General features: G+C 38.8%; 4 protein-coding genes and 1 long non-coding RNA gene across 7 annotated transcripts; 4 read left to right on the top strand and 1 right to left on the bottom strand.

Moving 5' to 3' along the window:
* The first annotated feature begins 67 nt into the window (after positions 1–67).
* Positions 68–1939, top strand: LOC116920302 (elongation of very long chain fatty acids protein). The gene is made up of 5 exons (XM_032926498.2): positions 68–191; positions 325–397; positions 546–736; positions 813–1328; positions 1393–1939. The coding sequence occupies exons 2-5, from the start codon at positions 337–339 to the stop codon at positions 1633–1635; spliced, it is 1011 nt and encodes a 336-aa protein (XP_032782389.2). The 5' UTR covers positions 68–191; positions 325–336; the 3' UTR covers positions 1636–1939.
* A 1212-nt stretch (positions 1940–3151) lies between these two features.
* LOC116920483 lies at positions 3152–4880 on the bottom strand. 3 transcript variants are annotated; one of them, XR_006646240.1, is made up of 4 exons: positions 4178–4672; positions 3953–4076; positions 3607–3778; positions 3152–3341 (listed from the first exon to the last, which is right to left on the bottom strand). It is a non-coding gene; the product is annotated as an uncharacterized LOC116920483 (long non-coding RNA). The 3 variants fall into 3 exon arrangements; XR_006646238.1 differs by lacking the exons at positions 3953–4076; positions 4178–4672 and adding an exon at positions 4681–4880; XR_006646239.1 differs by having other exon boundaries at positions 3953–4668.
* Positions 4881–5549: 669 nt separating this feature from the next.
* On the top strand, positions 5550–7982 carry LOC116920229 (protein fem-1 homolog A-A-like). Its single transcript, XM_032926377.2, has 2 exons — positions 5550–7514; positions 7596–7982. Exons 1-2 carry the CDS (start codon positions 5738–5740, stop codon positions 7664–7666), a joined length of 1848 nt encoding a protein of 615 aa, XP_032782268.2. The 5' UTR covers positions 5550–5737; the 3' UTR covers positions 7667–7982.
* Positions 7983–8533: 551 nt separating this feature from the next.
* On the top strand, positions 8534–13506 carry LOC123471548. Its single transcript, XM_045173100.1, has 3 exons — positions 8534–10340; positions 10404–10460; positions 10536–13506. Exon 3 carries the CDS (start codon positions 10772–10774, stop codon positions 11756–11758), a length of 987 nt encoding a protein of 328 aa, XP_045029035.1. The 5' UTR covers positions 8534–10340; positions 10404–10460; positions 10536–10771; the 3' UTR covers positions 11759–13506.
* On the top strand, positions 11910–13506 carry LOC116920228 (protein fem-1 homolog A). Its single transcript, XM_045173101.1, has 2 exons — positions 11910–12549; positions 12632–13506. The coding sequence occupies exons 1-2, from the start codon at positions 12105–12107 to the stop codon at positions 12700–12702; spliced, it is 516 nt and encodes a 171-aa protein (XP_045029036.1). The 5' UTR covers positions 11910–12104; the 3' UTR covers positions 12703–13506.
* Positions 13507–14567: the final 1061 nt, after the last annotated feature.

Below are 14567 nucleotides of genomic sequence, written 5' to 3'. Positions count from 1 at the left end.
TGGCTTTCATTTCTAAACGAGTTTGATTTAGGTGCTTCCTATGGGGTTGGGAAAACTCTGAAAACTGGTTAGAAAAAAAAAATGTTTTTTTATTGAGGTTGCATGCCCTGGGCTGGCCTATATATAAAGAATAGGAAAAGGACCCGTTTGATTCAGTTGGCATCGCGGATCACACGCGTTTGAGGACTAAAGTGAGTGTACTGTATCGTAATGTATTGCGTTAACATCGAATCTTTACTTTTTCAACTTTTAAGTTTTCTCGACATATTTTCATCGAATTTTCCGTAGACATGTCTTTCACCAAAAAATTTTCCTCCCAATTAGATACCAGCAGAAATGAGTGCCGCCCTGAAGAATTTCGTGGACGGTTACAATGACATAATGATCAACAGAAGAGGTAGGTGATTTTTTTTGTACAACACCCTTTTTCTTCCGGATGGAAAAAAAGCCTGTAACGGAAATGAAATCAATTAGAATTAATTTTGCTGCACTTTGAGACTGAATTGATTTAAGAAAAATTATCATACATAAAATTTTTTTTTAAGATCCTAGGTTAGACGGATGGCTGTTTATGGGTTCGCCATTCCCAACTCTAATCATGTGCTCGTGTTACATCTACTTCGTCAAATTCCTGGGCCCGAAATTGATGCGCGATCGGAAACCTTTCGAACTTCGTGGTGCAATCATCGCTCATAACATCATTCAAGTACTTGCAAGCATCTACTTAGTGTACAAGGTACGATTCAACCTCGCCAACCCAAAATTGGCACAAGTGGAATAAAAGAGAAATTACCCATCTCGTCTATTTTTAGGGTTTAGTGCACGCTTGGTTGTACCGCTACAGTCTCCGTTGTCAGCCGGTCGATTACTCCGATGACCCAGATGAGGTGATTGTCGCTCACATGGTTTGGTGGTACTATTTCTGCAAGTTCACCGAGTTCCTCGACACTGTTTTCTTCGTTTTGCGCAAAAAGTTTGATCAAATCACCAATTTGCACGTCATTCACCACAGCATTATGCCAGCCGTTTGTTGGTGGGGCGTTAAGTTCGCTCCTGGTGGTCACGGAACATTCTTCGGAATGCTCAACACTTTTGTCCACATCATCATGTACACTTATTACTTGTTCTCATCAATGGGACCCAAGTATCAAAAGTACTTGTGGTGGAAAAAGTATTTGACCACTATGCAAATGATCCAATTTGTGATCGTCTTTTTGCATTCGGCTCAACTTTTCTTTATCGACTGCAACTACCCCAAACTTTTGGCTTACGCCATGTGCTTCAATGCGCTCATGTTTTTGAGCCTCTTCTCCAACTTCTACATCCAAGTAAAGACACAATAATTTTTAATTGAATTTAAAAAAAAATTAAAACGTACTTTGTTTTTTTAAGGCTTACATCAAACGTCGTCGACTGCCCGTAATCAACAGAGATGATGACGAGAAGGCTGCAACAACTAACGGGAAAGCCAACGTTGTCAACGGTAAAACCAATGACAAGGAAGGCCGTAGAGTTGGAAAAATAATCAGCAATATTATGAGCAACACAACAAATGCTTGTTACATTGGACAGAACGGCCTTTATCAATCGAACGGCAAAGAAAAATCAAACGACACGCAGAAGAAACGTCTGTAAAAAATATCGCCCAAACTCAAAATTGCGAAGTTGTCATCCTATTTTGCATGTGTTGTTTCTCTTAAAATTGTCGACTCGGTCAGTTGTTGTATATAACCAGAGTTTTGTCCACTATTTAGTTTGCAGAAAGTTGTAGGTTATTTGCTTCTCCGATAGCGGAGGAGCTTTGCTCCTAAGTGCGACACAAAAGAGAATGGAAAGAAATCACTCGGATGTAAAAGGAAGATGAAAATGGGACGACTATTTTCACTTCTGGCGAGCAATGTGACGCAATTGTTTCCAATACAAGATAGATTTTAATATTCTTGGTTGTTGCTGTCTAGCCTCATTTGCATAGATTTCTCTCTAAGGGGAGCAGAATTCGTGTCACGGAACGCTGATTATGATATTAGACGAAATAGTGATATCCATTCGTGGAAACACTGGCGGCTCAATGAATGCTGAGTCACACATGAATTAGACGTATAAAATTAAACAAAGAAGAAAGTTAGGGGGGTTATTGGCTATCGAGTGCAATCATGGCGGATGTAAGAGCGTCGCTCAGGAATGTGTGGCCTACTTTTAAGCAAATTTTGACTATTCGACACAAACATTTGAATAATGCAAAACAACAAAAGCTTTGAACCGGTTACATGGCCTGGAATTAAATTTTAGGTTCTTGAACGAGTTTTTTTTTACCACTAATTTGATAACTTGCCCATCAGTCGATTTTGATACTTTGTTGTCTCTGCTTTACATTTACTTGTTAATTTCACATTTTTAAAAATTGTTTTATAGGAAAAGTTAATTAACTAGATTGGGATCCAACAGACGCCTGTAGCACAAGGTACTGAAGCTTTCGATTGATGTGCAAAAGTTAAGTAAATAAAAAATCTGACTCAATGGAAAATATTTAGCTTGCCAAAGGGGATGACTGGATCTCGGATTGCTCTTACACATGGTTAAAAGAGTAAAATTGATTTCGAAAATATGGAAAACTAGGAAATGGGCGTCAATTTCGGCATTAAGTTTCACATGAATTAACTATAAAGTTTCTAAATTGACTTGTGTTAGACAAATGCAAGTAATAGTCACCATTTTCGAACATTTTTGCTTTCGGTAGTTGTATACCGGAGAAATTTTTTTAAAACCTGTTTTTCTGCATTCACAAAAAAAGTTACGTTTTATCCAAAAAAGGTTTGTCTGAAGAAAAAAAAAAAAACTTAAGAAAAAAACAGTAAGGCTTAACTTTCTAGTAACAGTCCGTGAGCTTCCCTTTTTTTTTTTCGAGTACGTTGATGGAAATTAGGATATTATGTCTTGTAATGAAGATTCGAAATTCGGTCAGTGCAAAGTCAAAACGATGAATGCATTTCGTCGTAAGAACCTTCTGTGCTTCTTCGGATAGCGTCACGTATGTAATGAAAATTTGTCTCGTAAACCTTTATCTAATACCGCCAGAAAAATGAAGAGAATAACAGAAAAACAATCAAAAAATTTTAACCTAAGGCTTCTTTAAGAAAACTCGCTACGATTGTTGACTCAACAGAGAATCTGTATGAATATTTGCCATTAGAAACATAAAAACACGTTTGTCATTCGAGTGAATCGGGAGAATAAAACATACTTTTCCACGTATAAAGATTTGGATTACCTAAATTTACAAAAAAAAAGTTGTACATCGGCCACAAATGCATATCCTGGTTATGCAACAAGTAGGGCAAAACCTGTATGAAATATAAAAAAAAGAAATCACCTGTCTCGTTTAAACCAGTTTATTGGAAATGGCGCCCTAACGGCTATGGCATAACTATTCCATGTAGGTGTCGAAAATGTTATATTGCGTTTACGACTTTGAAATTATTAAAACTGTGAAAGTTTCCTTCCATTCCGGTGTGTCTACCTCACGAATTTGACTCAGAATCACTGAACTGTAGGACGAAGCCCGATTCGACTGAACAGTTACAAAAGGCTGTAAAAAAAAAAGCTTACTTGCATATTGTAAGACACTGAGAAAGTCGAGTAGCATCCGTTGTTTCCGGCATTTTTATAGTCTCTTCAATTTTTAAAAGCAAAAGATAAACAACAGAGGCCAATTTGTAATTGCTGATTTGAAATATTCAGTTTGCAGACATCACCTTTCTTGGTTTGTCTTCTAAAACATCTGTGAAATAACAAGTTCAAAAATGTTGATTAGTATAACCATAAATGTTCCAACAACACATCAGAATGGTTGACCCCAAACAAAAGCTTGCAACCTAGACAGTGAAATGATGCTACACATCCAAGTGCAATATATTTTTTTTAATACCAAAACATGTTTAAGCAGAAAACTCACCTCTCACAATTTGTAGTTTAAATACTGGACACAATTCGGGTGGGAGAATTAACATCGTAAAATATCGTCAACGGTTTGACGACCCCTGAGCTTACTTTGGGGAACTTTTCTCCATTTTTGTTTTCTACTCGACACAATAAAATATTAAAACAACTCTATTGTTATTATTTCCTTTCCGTGGGCTCCTTGCTCTCATCTAGTTGTTTTACAATCCGTTTCACTTACATAAAGGTTTACAATCGAACTTTTGTCTCGTGCTGAAATGTCACCTTTCCTCAAATAACATTTGCCCATCTTGCTCGCTTGATGGAGTTTGCTCTGACCAATCACAGATCCGGAATTCAAACAAATATGTCCGCCATGAACACCCAGCCCTCAGTCACTTTTCCTATTCTTTTCATGATCTCATTTCTAACCCCAGCGTTACTTAGATGACAACTACCATGTGCCCTCTAAGGAATCACACCAGCTTTTATTTAAAAAATAAGATTGCCTGTGTTGAAATGGAGATGATTATTGACACTTTTCCACTCACTGTTGAATCATGGAAATTTTAGATAAATCGTGTTGATGACTGGTACACCGATTTCCAGAACGAAACTGTATAGTACTAAATATGGCAGGTGTTATTCGAAAACAAAAGGAGGTGAAAAGGAATAACTTTCTCATTTCATTTTGTTTTATTTTATTTTTAGAACCAAAATATTCTGATAAAGGAAAGCACTTACGAATCTTTATGAACTCCACAGATAGTCGCATCACAGACAATTTATAAACGATTCCACTGACCGTCTATATGGGGAACGAACTAATCGCCGGTTGACATTAACGGGTATTCCTGTGACTTTCCTTTGGTGACTTTGAATTGCCGTTTAACAATTAAGATTCGGTACTGCGCCCGATTACACACGCGACTGAATGCAAGGTCACCATTTATGAGATACTAATTATTTTTCTACCAGAAAATAGGGAAAAGGGAGGGTCGCCGTTGCCATCTAGGGGCCAAAAATCTTAGCTCATTGCATTTTTCTTTCTTACAGTTTCGAGTTCAGTTGTCAACCAGCAAGAACTTGCGATTTCGGTTGGCATCGGTAACCCGCCCTTTTCCCCTCCTTCTAGAATTAAAATCGCAATATCTCCTTAAATTATGCGTTTTATAAAGAAAAAATTATGTGGTTAGAATCGTCTTTAAAAGCTGCTATATTTTAAATTTTTTTCATGGAAAAGCAGCCTACCCTACACGCTTTAACATGGCGAGATAGGGAAAGAATCCCGTCCTTAAGTTTTAGTAGTCCATGCCACACACATATGTCCCTTAAAAAAGGTAAAACAATGTGACCCAATGAGAACACAGTAAGATTAAATTACTAAGGGTAACGTTTGTGACTGGACAGACCCGCCGTCAACAGGTTGCAAAATTAGAAGGTTGAGTCGGCATCTAGCGGCCGAAACAAGGCTTTCAGAAGGTAACCGATGAACAAACACATGGAAGAAATCGATACAGGAAAAAGCCACCAAATAATCGCGAGTATGACAAACGGATAATTTTCCAGATAAACAGAAACGTCCCCAATGTCGGTATAAATATCTGTACACCTTTCCTTAGGTGTAATAGTAGGTTTTACCCTCTGGTATAAGAAGTAAGTTCATTTCGCAGGTGTCTGTTGCTAGCTTTGGAGTTTCAGCTTTATCAATTTAAAAAAGAATCAAACCTTTAATGCGACTTGATATATTTCGTATTACCGTCTGAATCTGTCATTCTGATTCCTTTTGACCATCGACCAAATGGATTCGCCGAGTGTGAAAGATCGCATTTTTCAAGCTGTGCGCAACGGATCTATCGAAGAGCTTCGTCAACTTTTCAGCGACAAGGAAACAATATTGGCGAATTTAAGTGAAAAAGATGACGACGAGCGTACACCATTACTCGTGGCCATCAAAGAAAAACAATTTGAAATTATTGATTTCCTCGTCAAAACAATCAAAGACAACATCAACATCGAAGGAAATGTGCGATCACAAAACATCAGAAAAATGTCTTTGTTTTCGTGGTCCAAAGTCGATGTAGACATGTTTTCTATTGGGCCACCCGAGAAGGACAAGGAGTTCACGCAAACGTTCGTTTGTCCATCATCTGATACTGAAATTATTCGTGACATTGCAAACCAGATCAGCGTACTCAAATTAATGGAATACCTCATCGACTTGGATTACGACGACGTTTCTTGGTTCGAATTTGTTACAAATTCTTTTATAACGAGTTCCATGCCCCGACCAGAGAAGATTATAGCTCTTGAATTGATGGGAGCAGCATTTGTGATCAAGGAACTGCTTTCAGAAATTGTGTGGGAAGAACACACCATCTGTGTCCGGGGACTTCAGTGTTGGGAAAAGGCTTTTGAGCTCCGGAATTCAATAACCAACGGACGCTTACCTATCCCAAAGATTCTTCAACCTTTGAGCGACGTTGCTCGTAAAGCAATTGGCGATGTCATCGAAGGGACCGTGCCTCTGCAACTGAAAGAAATGCAGGAACATTTAACGTATCGTGACTCTCCATCAATGGCATTTGCTCAAGCTCTGCTCGTTATACTGCGAACGTTCGGCCAGAGGGACATTGAGCATTCCAAGCCAAACTATTTTCATTTGAAGACATTACTGGAATACGGCAAACACATTCCAGACGATGGTTCTATTCGACTCATCAACGTTTGTCTATTAATTTTAGAACATTTGAACAATTATAACGGCAATGATTCTCCAAAGTGTTTACAAATTTTCGTGGAAGCTTTTCTTTTGTATTCCGACGTAATAGTTCGACTGGAAAAAATCCCAGCCAACAGCACAGAAAGACGAGAAGAATTGACATTTACCAATCTCCTAGCGGCTATCAAATTTGGTTCGATAATTGTGACCAAATTGATGTTTCATCCTCCACCAATCAGCATTCAAATTCAAGATAACTGCTACTCAGTCGTTCAAAGGACCTATGCCTTGATAATCACAGTATTTAAATTGCACCGTCCTGACCGCGGAGAAATCGAAAGGTTAAACCAAGTTCTCGGCGGATACTTCCGTATCGAAAAACGACGTAAAGGATTCACCTCTTTTCTGCATATGGCAGTCGAAAAGTTTCTGGAAACGAGCATCGACGATGAGCTTATGATAGCCGTAGAAGTCATCCAACTGTTTATTGACAATGGAGCCGATCCCAGGATCATTGATTGCGATGGCAAAACGCCACTTCACTTGCTGGCCGAACGCTGCTCCCCGGATTGCAAAGAACCATACTATAGTGTATTTGAGGCAGTGCTGGAAGGTGGTGGTCATTTAGATCAGGTGACTGCGGATGGGGTTACAGTCCTCAAAATCCTTCAGGAGAAGAAGAAACAACTCATTAGTGGCGAGGTCCTTGATCCTAGGATTGATGCTTGGACTAATGCTATTTTATTGCTTCAGTGCTATTCCGCACAAAGCATACCACCCAAAATCATTATGAAATCGACAGATGTATTCCCACCAAACATCCAAGAATTTCTAGCCCAGCATCACAAACCTCTAGGTAATAAATATAATTCTATCATGGTGCAAAACAATTTGGCAGTCAGTAATTAGTATTTATCAAATTAACATTTGTTTTTAGTTCTGCAGCAGCTTCCCTTGTTACCTCCGCGATTTCCTAGTGGCTACCGGGTTGCGGGTTTTCCCAGATGAAGGCAGTGTGCTACTGGAAGTTTTTGGGGGTTTGGCATATCTAGTGCTGTAAAACACTTGTAATTGATGTTTGGCTAATGAAGAAATGGTGATATTGACAAAACAGTTCCAAGATCCATTCAAGGTAGCGCAGTATTCACTGTGGGGGACAGCTGAGGTCACGATAAGTCACTAGAGGAAATAATAAAATAAAGAAAAAAAAACTAATTATATTATTGTTTTTCTCGACGTCTGCTTTGAATTGGGTTTGCGTTGTCCGGCAAGTCAAAACAAGCCACCTATCAGTTTTTCGTTCATTTTTTTTTTTTTCAACAGCCGCACATAACGCCATCAAAAACTAATTTCAGCTTTTTTTCATTTATTTATGTTTGACTCTCCCTTTATTGTTACAAATCTCGCAGTATGTCTCTCTGTCATGTCCTTGTATCTTTTCATATCTTGTTAAGACTCTTAAACTCCCCAGTCAACCCTAGAAAAATTCCTCCTCTCCTCAGTCCTCACAACAAACCTACGTAACCTACGCATTTTTAGCAGATATCTTCTTTTGCCCTGAAGGTGTTACTTGCTCGGGATTCTTGTTGCTTCACGGCACCAGCGCAAGTCAGGAAACCACGGGGACACGACATACAATGAATTTTCCAACAGTTCTCTGTCCTACTCCGTCGTGTACGCCTCCGGTCAACGCATCCTCTAGACTAGTCAGAGTTAGTGTCAGCTAACTATCAGCTTCTTTTCCATCGATTAGTAACGATCGAAAGATATCATCAGGACGAAAGCAATTAAGCACTGAACAACCCATTTGTTTTTATTGTAAGTTAAATCAATTGCTATAATATTTTGTCGAATCTTTCGATTATCGTTAAATTTGATCGTGACATATCACTGTCGGTGGTTAGTAGCTTGCAATGAAGATTCAAAATTCGGCCAGTGCAAAGTTAGAACGATTAACGCATTTCGTCGTAAGAATCTTCTGTGCAAACTCTGATAGTGTTGATAATCTAATGAAATTTTGCCTCGTAAACCTTTAAGCAATACCGACAGAAAATTGAAGAGAATAGCAGAAAAACATCGAAATAAATTTTACCTAAGGCTTCTTTAAGAATTTAAGAAAACTCACTACGATTGTTGACTCAACAAAGAATCTGTCTGAACATTTTACCATTAGAAACACAAACACACGTTTGTCATTCGAGTGAATCGGGAGAGTATAACATACTTTTCCACGTAAAAAGATTTGGATTACATAAATTTACTTAAATAAAATTGTACATTGGCAACAAATGCATATCCTGGTTATGCAACAAGTAATGCAAAACCTGTATGAAATATTTAAAAAAATATTCACCTGTCTTGTGTTAACCAGTTTATTGGGGCTGGCGCCCTAGAGGCTATATGGCATAACTATTCTATATAGGTGTCGAAAATGATATATTGCGTTTACGACTTTGAAATTATTAAAACAGTGAAAGTTTCCTTACATTCCGGTGTGTCTACCTCACGAATTTGAATCAGACTCACTGAACTGTAGGACGACGCCCGATTCGACCGAACAGTAACAAAATGCTGAAAAAAATAGCTTACTTGTGTTTTATAAGACACTAAGAAATGTCAAGGAGCATCCGTTGTTTCCGCCATTTTAAGCCTCGTCGATATTCAAAAGCCAAGGATAAACAATTAAACCAATTTGTAATTGCTGATTTGAAGTAGTCAGTTTGCAGACATAACTTTTTTTGGCTTGTCTACCAGATCATCTATGAAATAAAAAGTTCAGAAACATTGATTAGTATAAAACTAAATGTTTCAACAACACTTCAGAATGGTTGACCCCAAACAAAAGCTTGTTACGAGTTAGACAGGGCAATGATACAAATCCCAGAACAATATGTCCTATTTAATACTAAAATATGTTTAAGCAGAAAAATTACCTTTCACAATTTGTAGTTGGAATACTATACATCAATTCGGGTGGGAGAATTAACACTTTGTACTGAAATGTTACCTTTCCTCAAATAATGTTTGCCATTCTTGCTCGCATGATGGAGTTTGCTCTGAGCCTCTGACCAATCAGAGGATCTAGAATACAAGCAAATATGGCCGCCATAAACACCCATCCCTTAGTCACTTTTCCTTTTCATGCAGTCATTTCTAACCTCAGCGTTTCTTAGGTGAAAACTACCAGTTGCCCTCAAAGAAAGTAGATCACGTTAGCCTTTATTAAAAATAAGATGGCCGTTATTAAAATGGAGACAATAGAAACTTGAGATTATCTCGACCATTTCCCCATTCTGTTGAATTGTGGAAACTTTAGATAAACCATGTTGATGATGGATACACCGATTCGTAGGACGCAATATGGCTGCTGTAATTCAAAAACAAAAGGAGTGAAAGGCAATAACTTTATATTTCCTTTTGCTTTATTGTGAGTTAAATGAACAAGGAAAACACTTACGAACCACTGAGGGAGAAACAGATATAGGTACAACACAGACATATTACAAACCTATTCGTTAATCAATATCTTAGGATTCCACCGACTGTTTTTGTGGGAAACGAACAAATTGCAGAAAGACACTGACGTTAGATCTTGAGACTTACCTTCGGTGATTTGGTATTGTCGTTTAATATTTAAAGACCGGTACTGAACACGTGACTGAATGCAAGATCGCCATGGATGGTAAGATAAAGTTAATAGTATTCTTTTGAGGCAATCTAATTTGGACAGACAATCCGTCAACAGGTGGTAAAATCTGAAGGATAAGCCGGCATCTAGCGGCCGAAACCCGTCTTTCAAAAGGTGAGCGATAACGAAATACCCAAAAAATATCGATACAGTACGAGGCTATAAAATAATCGCGAGCATGACGAACAGTTTTCCAGATAAACAGGAAACATTCCCGACGTCAGTAGTATAAAGATCCGTACACCTTGCATTCGAAGATTAGAAGGTCATACCCTGTGGTATTTCAAGTAAGTTCTTTTGCAGGTGTCTCTTGATAGCTTTAGGGCAGCTTACCAATTTAAAAAGAATCAAGTCGTAATGTGATCTGTAATATTTCGTTTTATTGTCTGGATCTGTAATTGCGATTAACTTTGATCATCGTCCTAATGGAATCGTCGAGTGTGAAAGATCGCATTTTTCAAGCTGTGCGCAACGGGTCCATCGGAGAGCTTCGTCATCTTTTCAGCGACAAGGAAACAATATTGAAGAATTTAAGTGAAAAGGATGAAGACGAGCATACGCCATTGCACGTGGCCATCAAAGAAAGACAATTTGAAATTATTGATTTCCTCCTCAAAACAATCAAAGACAACATCAACATTGAAGGAAATGTACGATCAAAAAACATCAGGAAAATGTCTTTGTTTTCGTGGTCCAAAGTGGATGTGGACATGTTTTCTATTGGACCACCCGAGAAGGACAAGGAGTTCACGCAAACGTTCGTTTGTCCATCATCTGATACTGAAATTATTCGCGACATTGCCAACCAGACCAGCGTACTCAAATTAATGGAATACCTCATCGACTTGGATTACGACGACGTTTCTTGGTTCGAATTTGTTACCAATTCTTTTATAACGAGTTCCATGCCCCGACCAGAGAAGATTATAGCTCTTGAATTGATGGGAGCAGCATTTGTGATCAAGGAACTGCTTTCAGAAGTTGTGTGGGAAGAACACACCATCTGTGTCCGGGGACTTCAGTGTTGGGAAAAGGCTTTTGAGCTCCGGAATTCAATAGCTAACGGACGCTTACCTATCCCAAAGATTCTTCATCCTTTGAGCGACGTTGCTCGTAAAGCAATTGGTGATGTCATCGAAGTGACCGCGCCTCTGCAACTGAAAGAAATTCGGGAACATCTAACGTATCGTGACTCTCCATCAATGGCATTTGCTCAAGCTCTGCTCGTTATACTGCGAACGTTCGGCCAGAGGGACATTGAGCATTCCAAGCCAAACTATTTTCATTTGAAGTCATTACTGGAATACGGCAAACACATTCCAGACGATGGTTCTATACGACTCATCAACGTTTGTCTATTAATTCTAGAACATTTGAACAATTATAACGGCAATGATTCTCCAAAGTGTTAACAAATTTTCGTCGAAGTTTTTCTTCTGTTTTCCGACGTAATAGTTCGATTGGAAAGAATCCCAGTCAACAGCGCAGAAAGACGAGAAGAATTGACATTTACCAATCTCCTAGCGGCTATCAATTTTGGTTCGATGATTGTGACCAATTTGATGTTTCATCCTCCATCCCATCAGCGTTCAAATTCAAGAAAACTGCAATTCAGTCGTGCAAAGGACGTATGCCTTGATAACCACAGTATTTAAATTGCGCCATCCTGATCGCGGAGAAAGCGAAAGGTTAAACCAAGTTCTCGGTGGATATTTCCGTATCGAAAAACGACGTAATGGATTCACCTCTTTACTGCATATGGCAGTCGAAAGATTTCTGGAAAAACCCGTCGACGATGAGCTTATGATAGCCGTAGAAGTCATCCAACTGTTTATTGACAATGGAGCCGATCCCAGGATCATTGATTGCGATGGAAAAACGCCACTTCATTTGCTGGCCGAACGCTGTTCACCGGATTGCAAAGAACCCTACTATTGTGTATTTGAGGCAGTGCTGGAAGGTGGTGGTCATTTAGATCAGGTGACGGCAGATGGGGTGACAGTCCTCAAAATCCTGCAGAAGAAGAAGAAACAACTCATTAGTGGCGAGGTCCTTGATCCTAGGATTGATGCTTGGACTAATGCTATATTATTGCTTCAGTGCTATTCCGCACAAAGCATACCACCTAAAATTATTATGAAATCGACAGATGTATTCCCACCAAACATCCAGGAATTTCTAGCCCAGCATCACAAACCTCAAGGTAATAAATATAATTATGTCATGGGGGCAAAACAATATTGTTGTAAGTAATCAGTATTCATCAAATTAACATTTGTTTTTAGTTCTGCAACAGCTTCCCTTGTTACCTCCTCGATTTCCTAGTGGCTATCGGGTTATGGGTATTCCCAGATGAAGGTGAGCTACTAGAAGTTTGGGTGTGTTGCATATCTAGTGCTGTGGAACACTTGTAATTGAGGTTTGGCTGACGAAGAAATTGTAATATTGACAAAACATTTCCAAGATCCAATCGAGGTAGCGCAGAATTCACTGTGGGAGACAGCTGAGTCGCGAGAAGTCACAAGAGGAAATATAAAAAAACTAAACAGAAAACCACTTATATTGTTGTTTTTGTCGACGTCTGCTTTTAGTTGTGTTTATGTTGTCCGGCAAGTTGTTACCCGCCATCTGTCAGCGATCGGACCAACCTGATTTGAGCCAATTTATTGATGTGTTTGGTTTCAACAGCCGGACATGACGCCATCGAAAACTAATTTCAAGTTTTTTTTATTTATTTATGTTTGACTTTCTCTTTATCGTTACAAATCTCGCAGTATATGTCTCTCTGCCATGTCCTTGTGTCTTATCTCATTAACACTCTTAAACTCCCCAGCCTAGCCTAGAAAAATTCCTCGTCTCCTCAATCCTGATAACAAACCTACGTAACCTACCCATTTCTAGCAGATATCTCCTTTTGGCCTGAAGGTGGTAGTGGCTAGGGATTCTTGTTGCTTCACAGCGCCCACACAAGGCAGGAAACGACGGGGATACAACGTACGTACAAGGATTGGTCCAACAGTTCTCTTTTCTACTCCGTCGTGTACGCATCCAGCCAACGCATCCTCTCGAGTAGTCAAGTGTCTATCAGCTACTTTTCCATCGATTAGTAACGATCGAACGATATCTTCGGGAAAAAGGCAATAAATCACGTAACAACTTAGTTAATTTTAAATTGTAAGTTGAATCAATTACCTTAATTGTTTTTCCCCCCAAATTTTTCCTTTCGTTTGTCGGTAAATGTGATCATGGTGTATCACTTGTCGTCGTTAATTAAACACGCAGAATATGTATAGGATAGTTTTTGGCTATTTTGGTTCGACTCACCCATTTGCCAAATTGTCACTCGTGAAATTTGGAACACACAAAAAAGTTCCTTTCTCGTTTTTTTTTTTTTTTTTTTTTTTTTTAAGTTATTGATGGTGACGTCAAATGGTTTGAGCCTGCGTATTGATCCATGCATTCCTGCCCCCCTAGTTTACGTGATTTCGAAGACGCGTTAGCAACATCTTTCTTTTTTAAACTCTTACTTTGTCCAGTTAGCTTTGACAAGAGATATATTTCAACCCACCTAAAATCAAAAATTAAAACAAGAGAAAAAAAAAAAATAATTAAAGTTTTAAACCCAGAGGTAGTGAGACGATAAGTGAGGCTCGCGTTTTCTCGTGTCTTTGATAACGCAAAAAGCGTACGGAGTGAGAACAAAGAGCGGAAGTCTTATGGTTCGCTCTGTTGCTCGTCCTTACCGAGAAGCTTTTCCTAAGTTTAAGTAAATTATTTATCTATTTTTTTACTTTGGGCTTCGACTTAAATGTGCGCTACAAACTCTTTAACAGGATTGAATTTTACCGTCGTAAAAATGTCGTTGACCTTTTGGATAAGAAAAAAAAAGTAATGAAACTTGATAACGTTTCGATTGCGTCCGTTACCAAAAGTCCAACTGAATCGTTGGGACACTCCTGAATCGCTGATAATGCACCAGGGAAACATCTGTAAATCTACACGCCACACCCGAAATATTTGGCTCTTTCTGGACTACCATAAAACTTGGCGCGTCGCCTTGTATACACATTGACGACCAAACGTGACCCCCCACCAGAGAGCTCACAATATCGAAAAACAAAAAAAAAAACAAAAAAAACCCTTGAAGCCGGGACTCGGTTTTGTTGAAATGAATAAGCAAGACACGATCGAATCGATGACCAGAAATAGATGTTTCGAAAA

Source organism: Daphnia magna, linkage group LG4 (genome assembly GCF_020631705.1).
Source record: "Daphnia magna isolate NIES linkage group LG4, ASM2063170v1.1, whole genome shotgun sequence".
In the NCBI taxonomy this organism is placed as follows: Eukaryota; Metazoa; Arthropoda; class Branchiopoda; order Diplostraca; family Daphniidae; genus Daphnia; species Daphnia magna.
The sequence above is the reverse complement of the archived record's forward strand: the minus strand, read 5'-3'. Positions and strand labels throughout refer to the sequence as shown.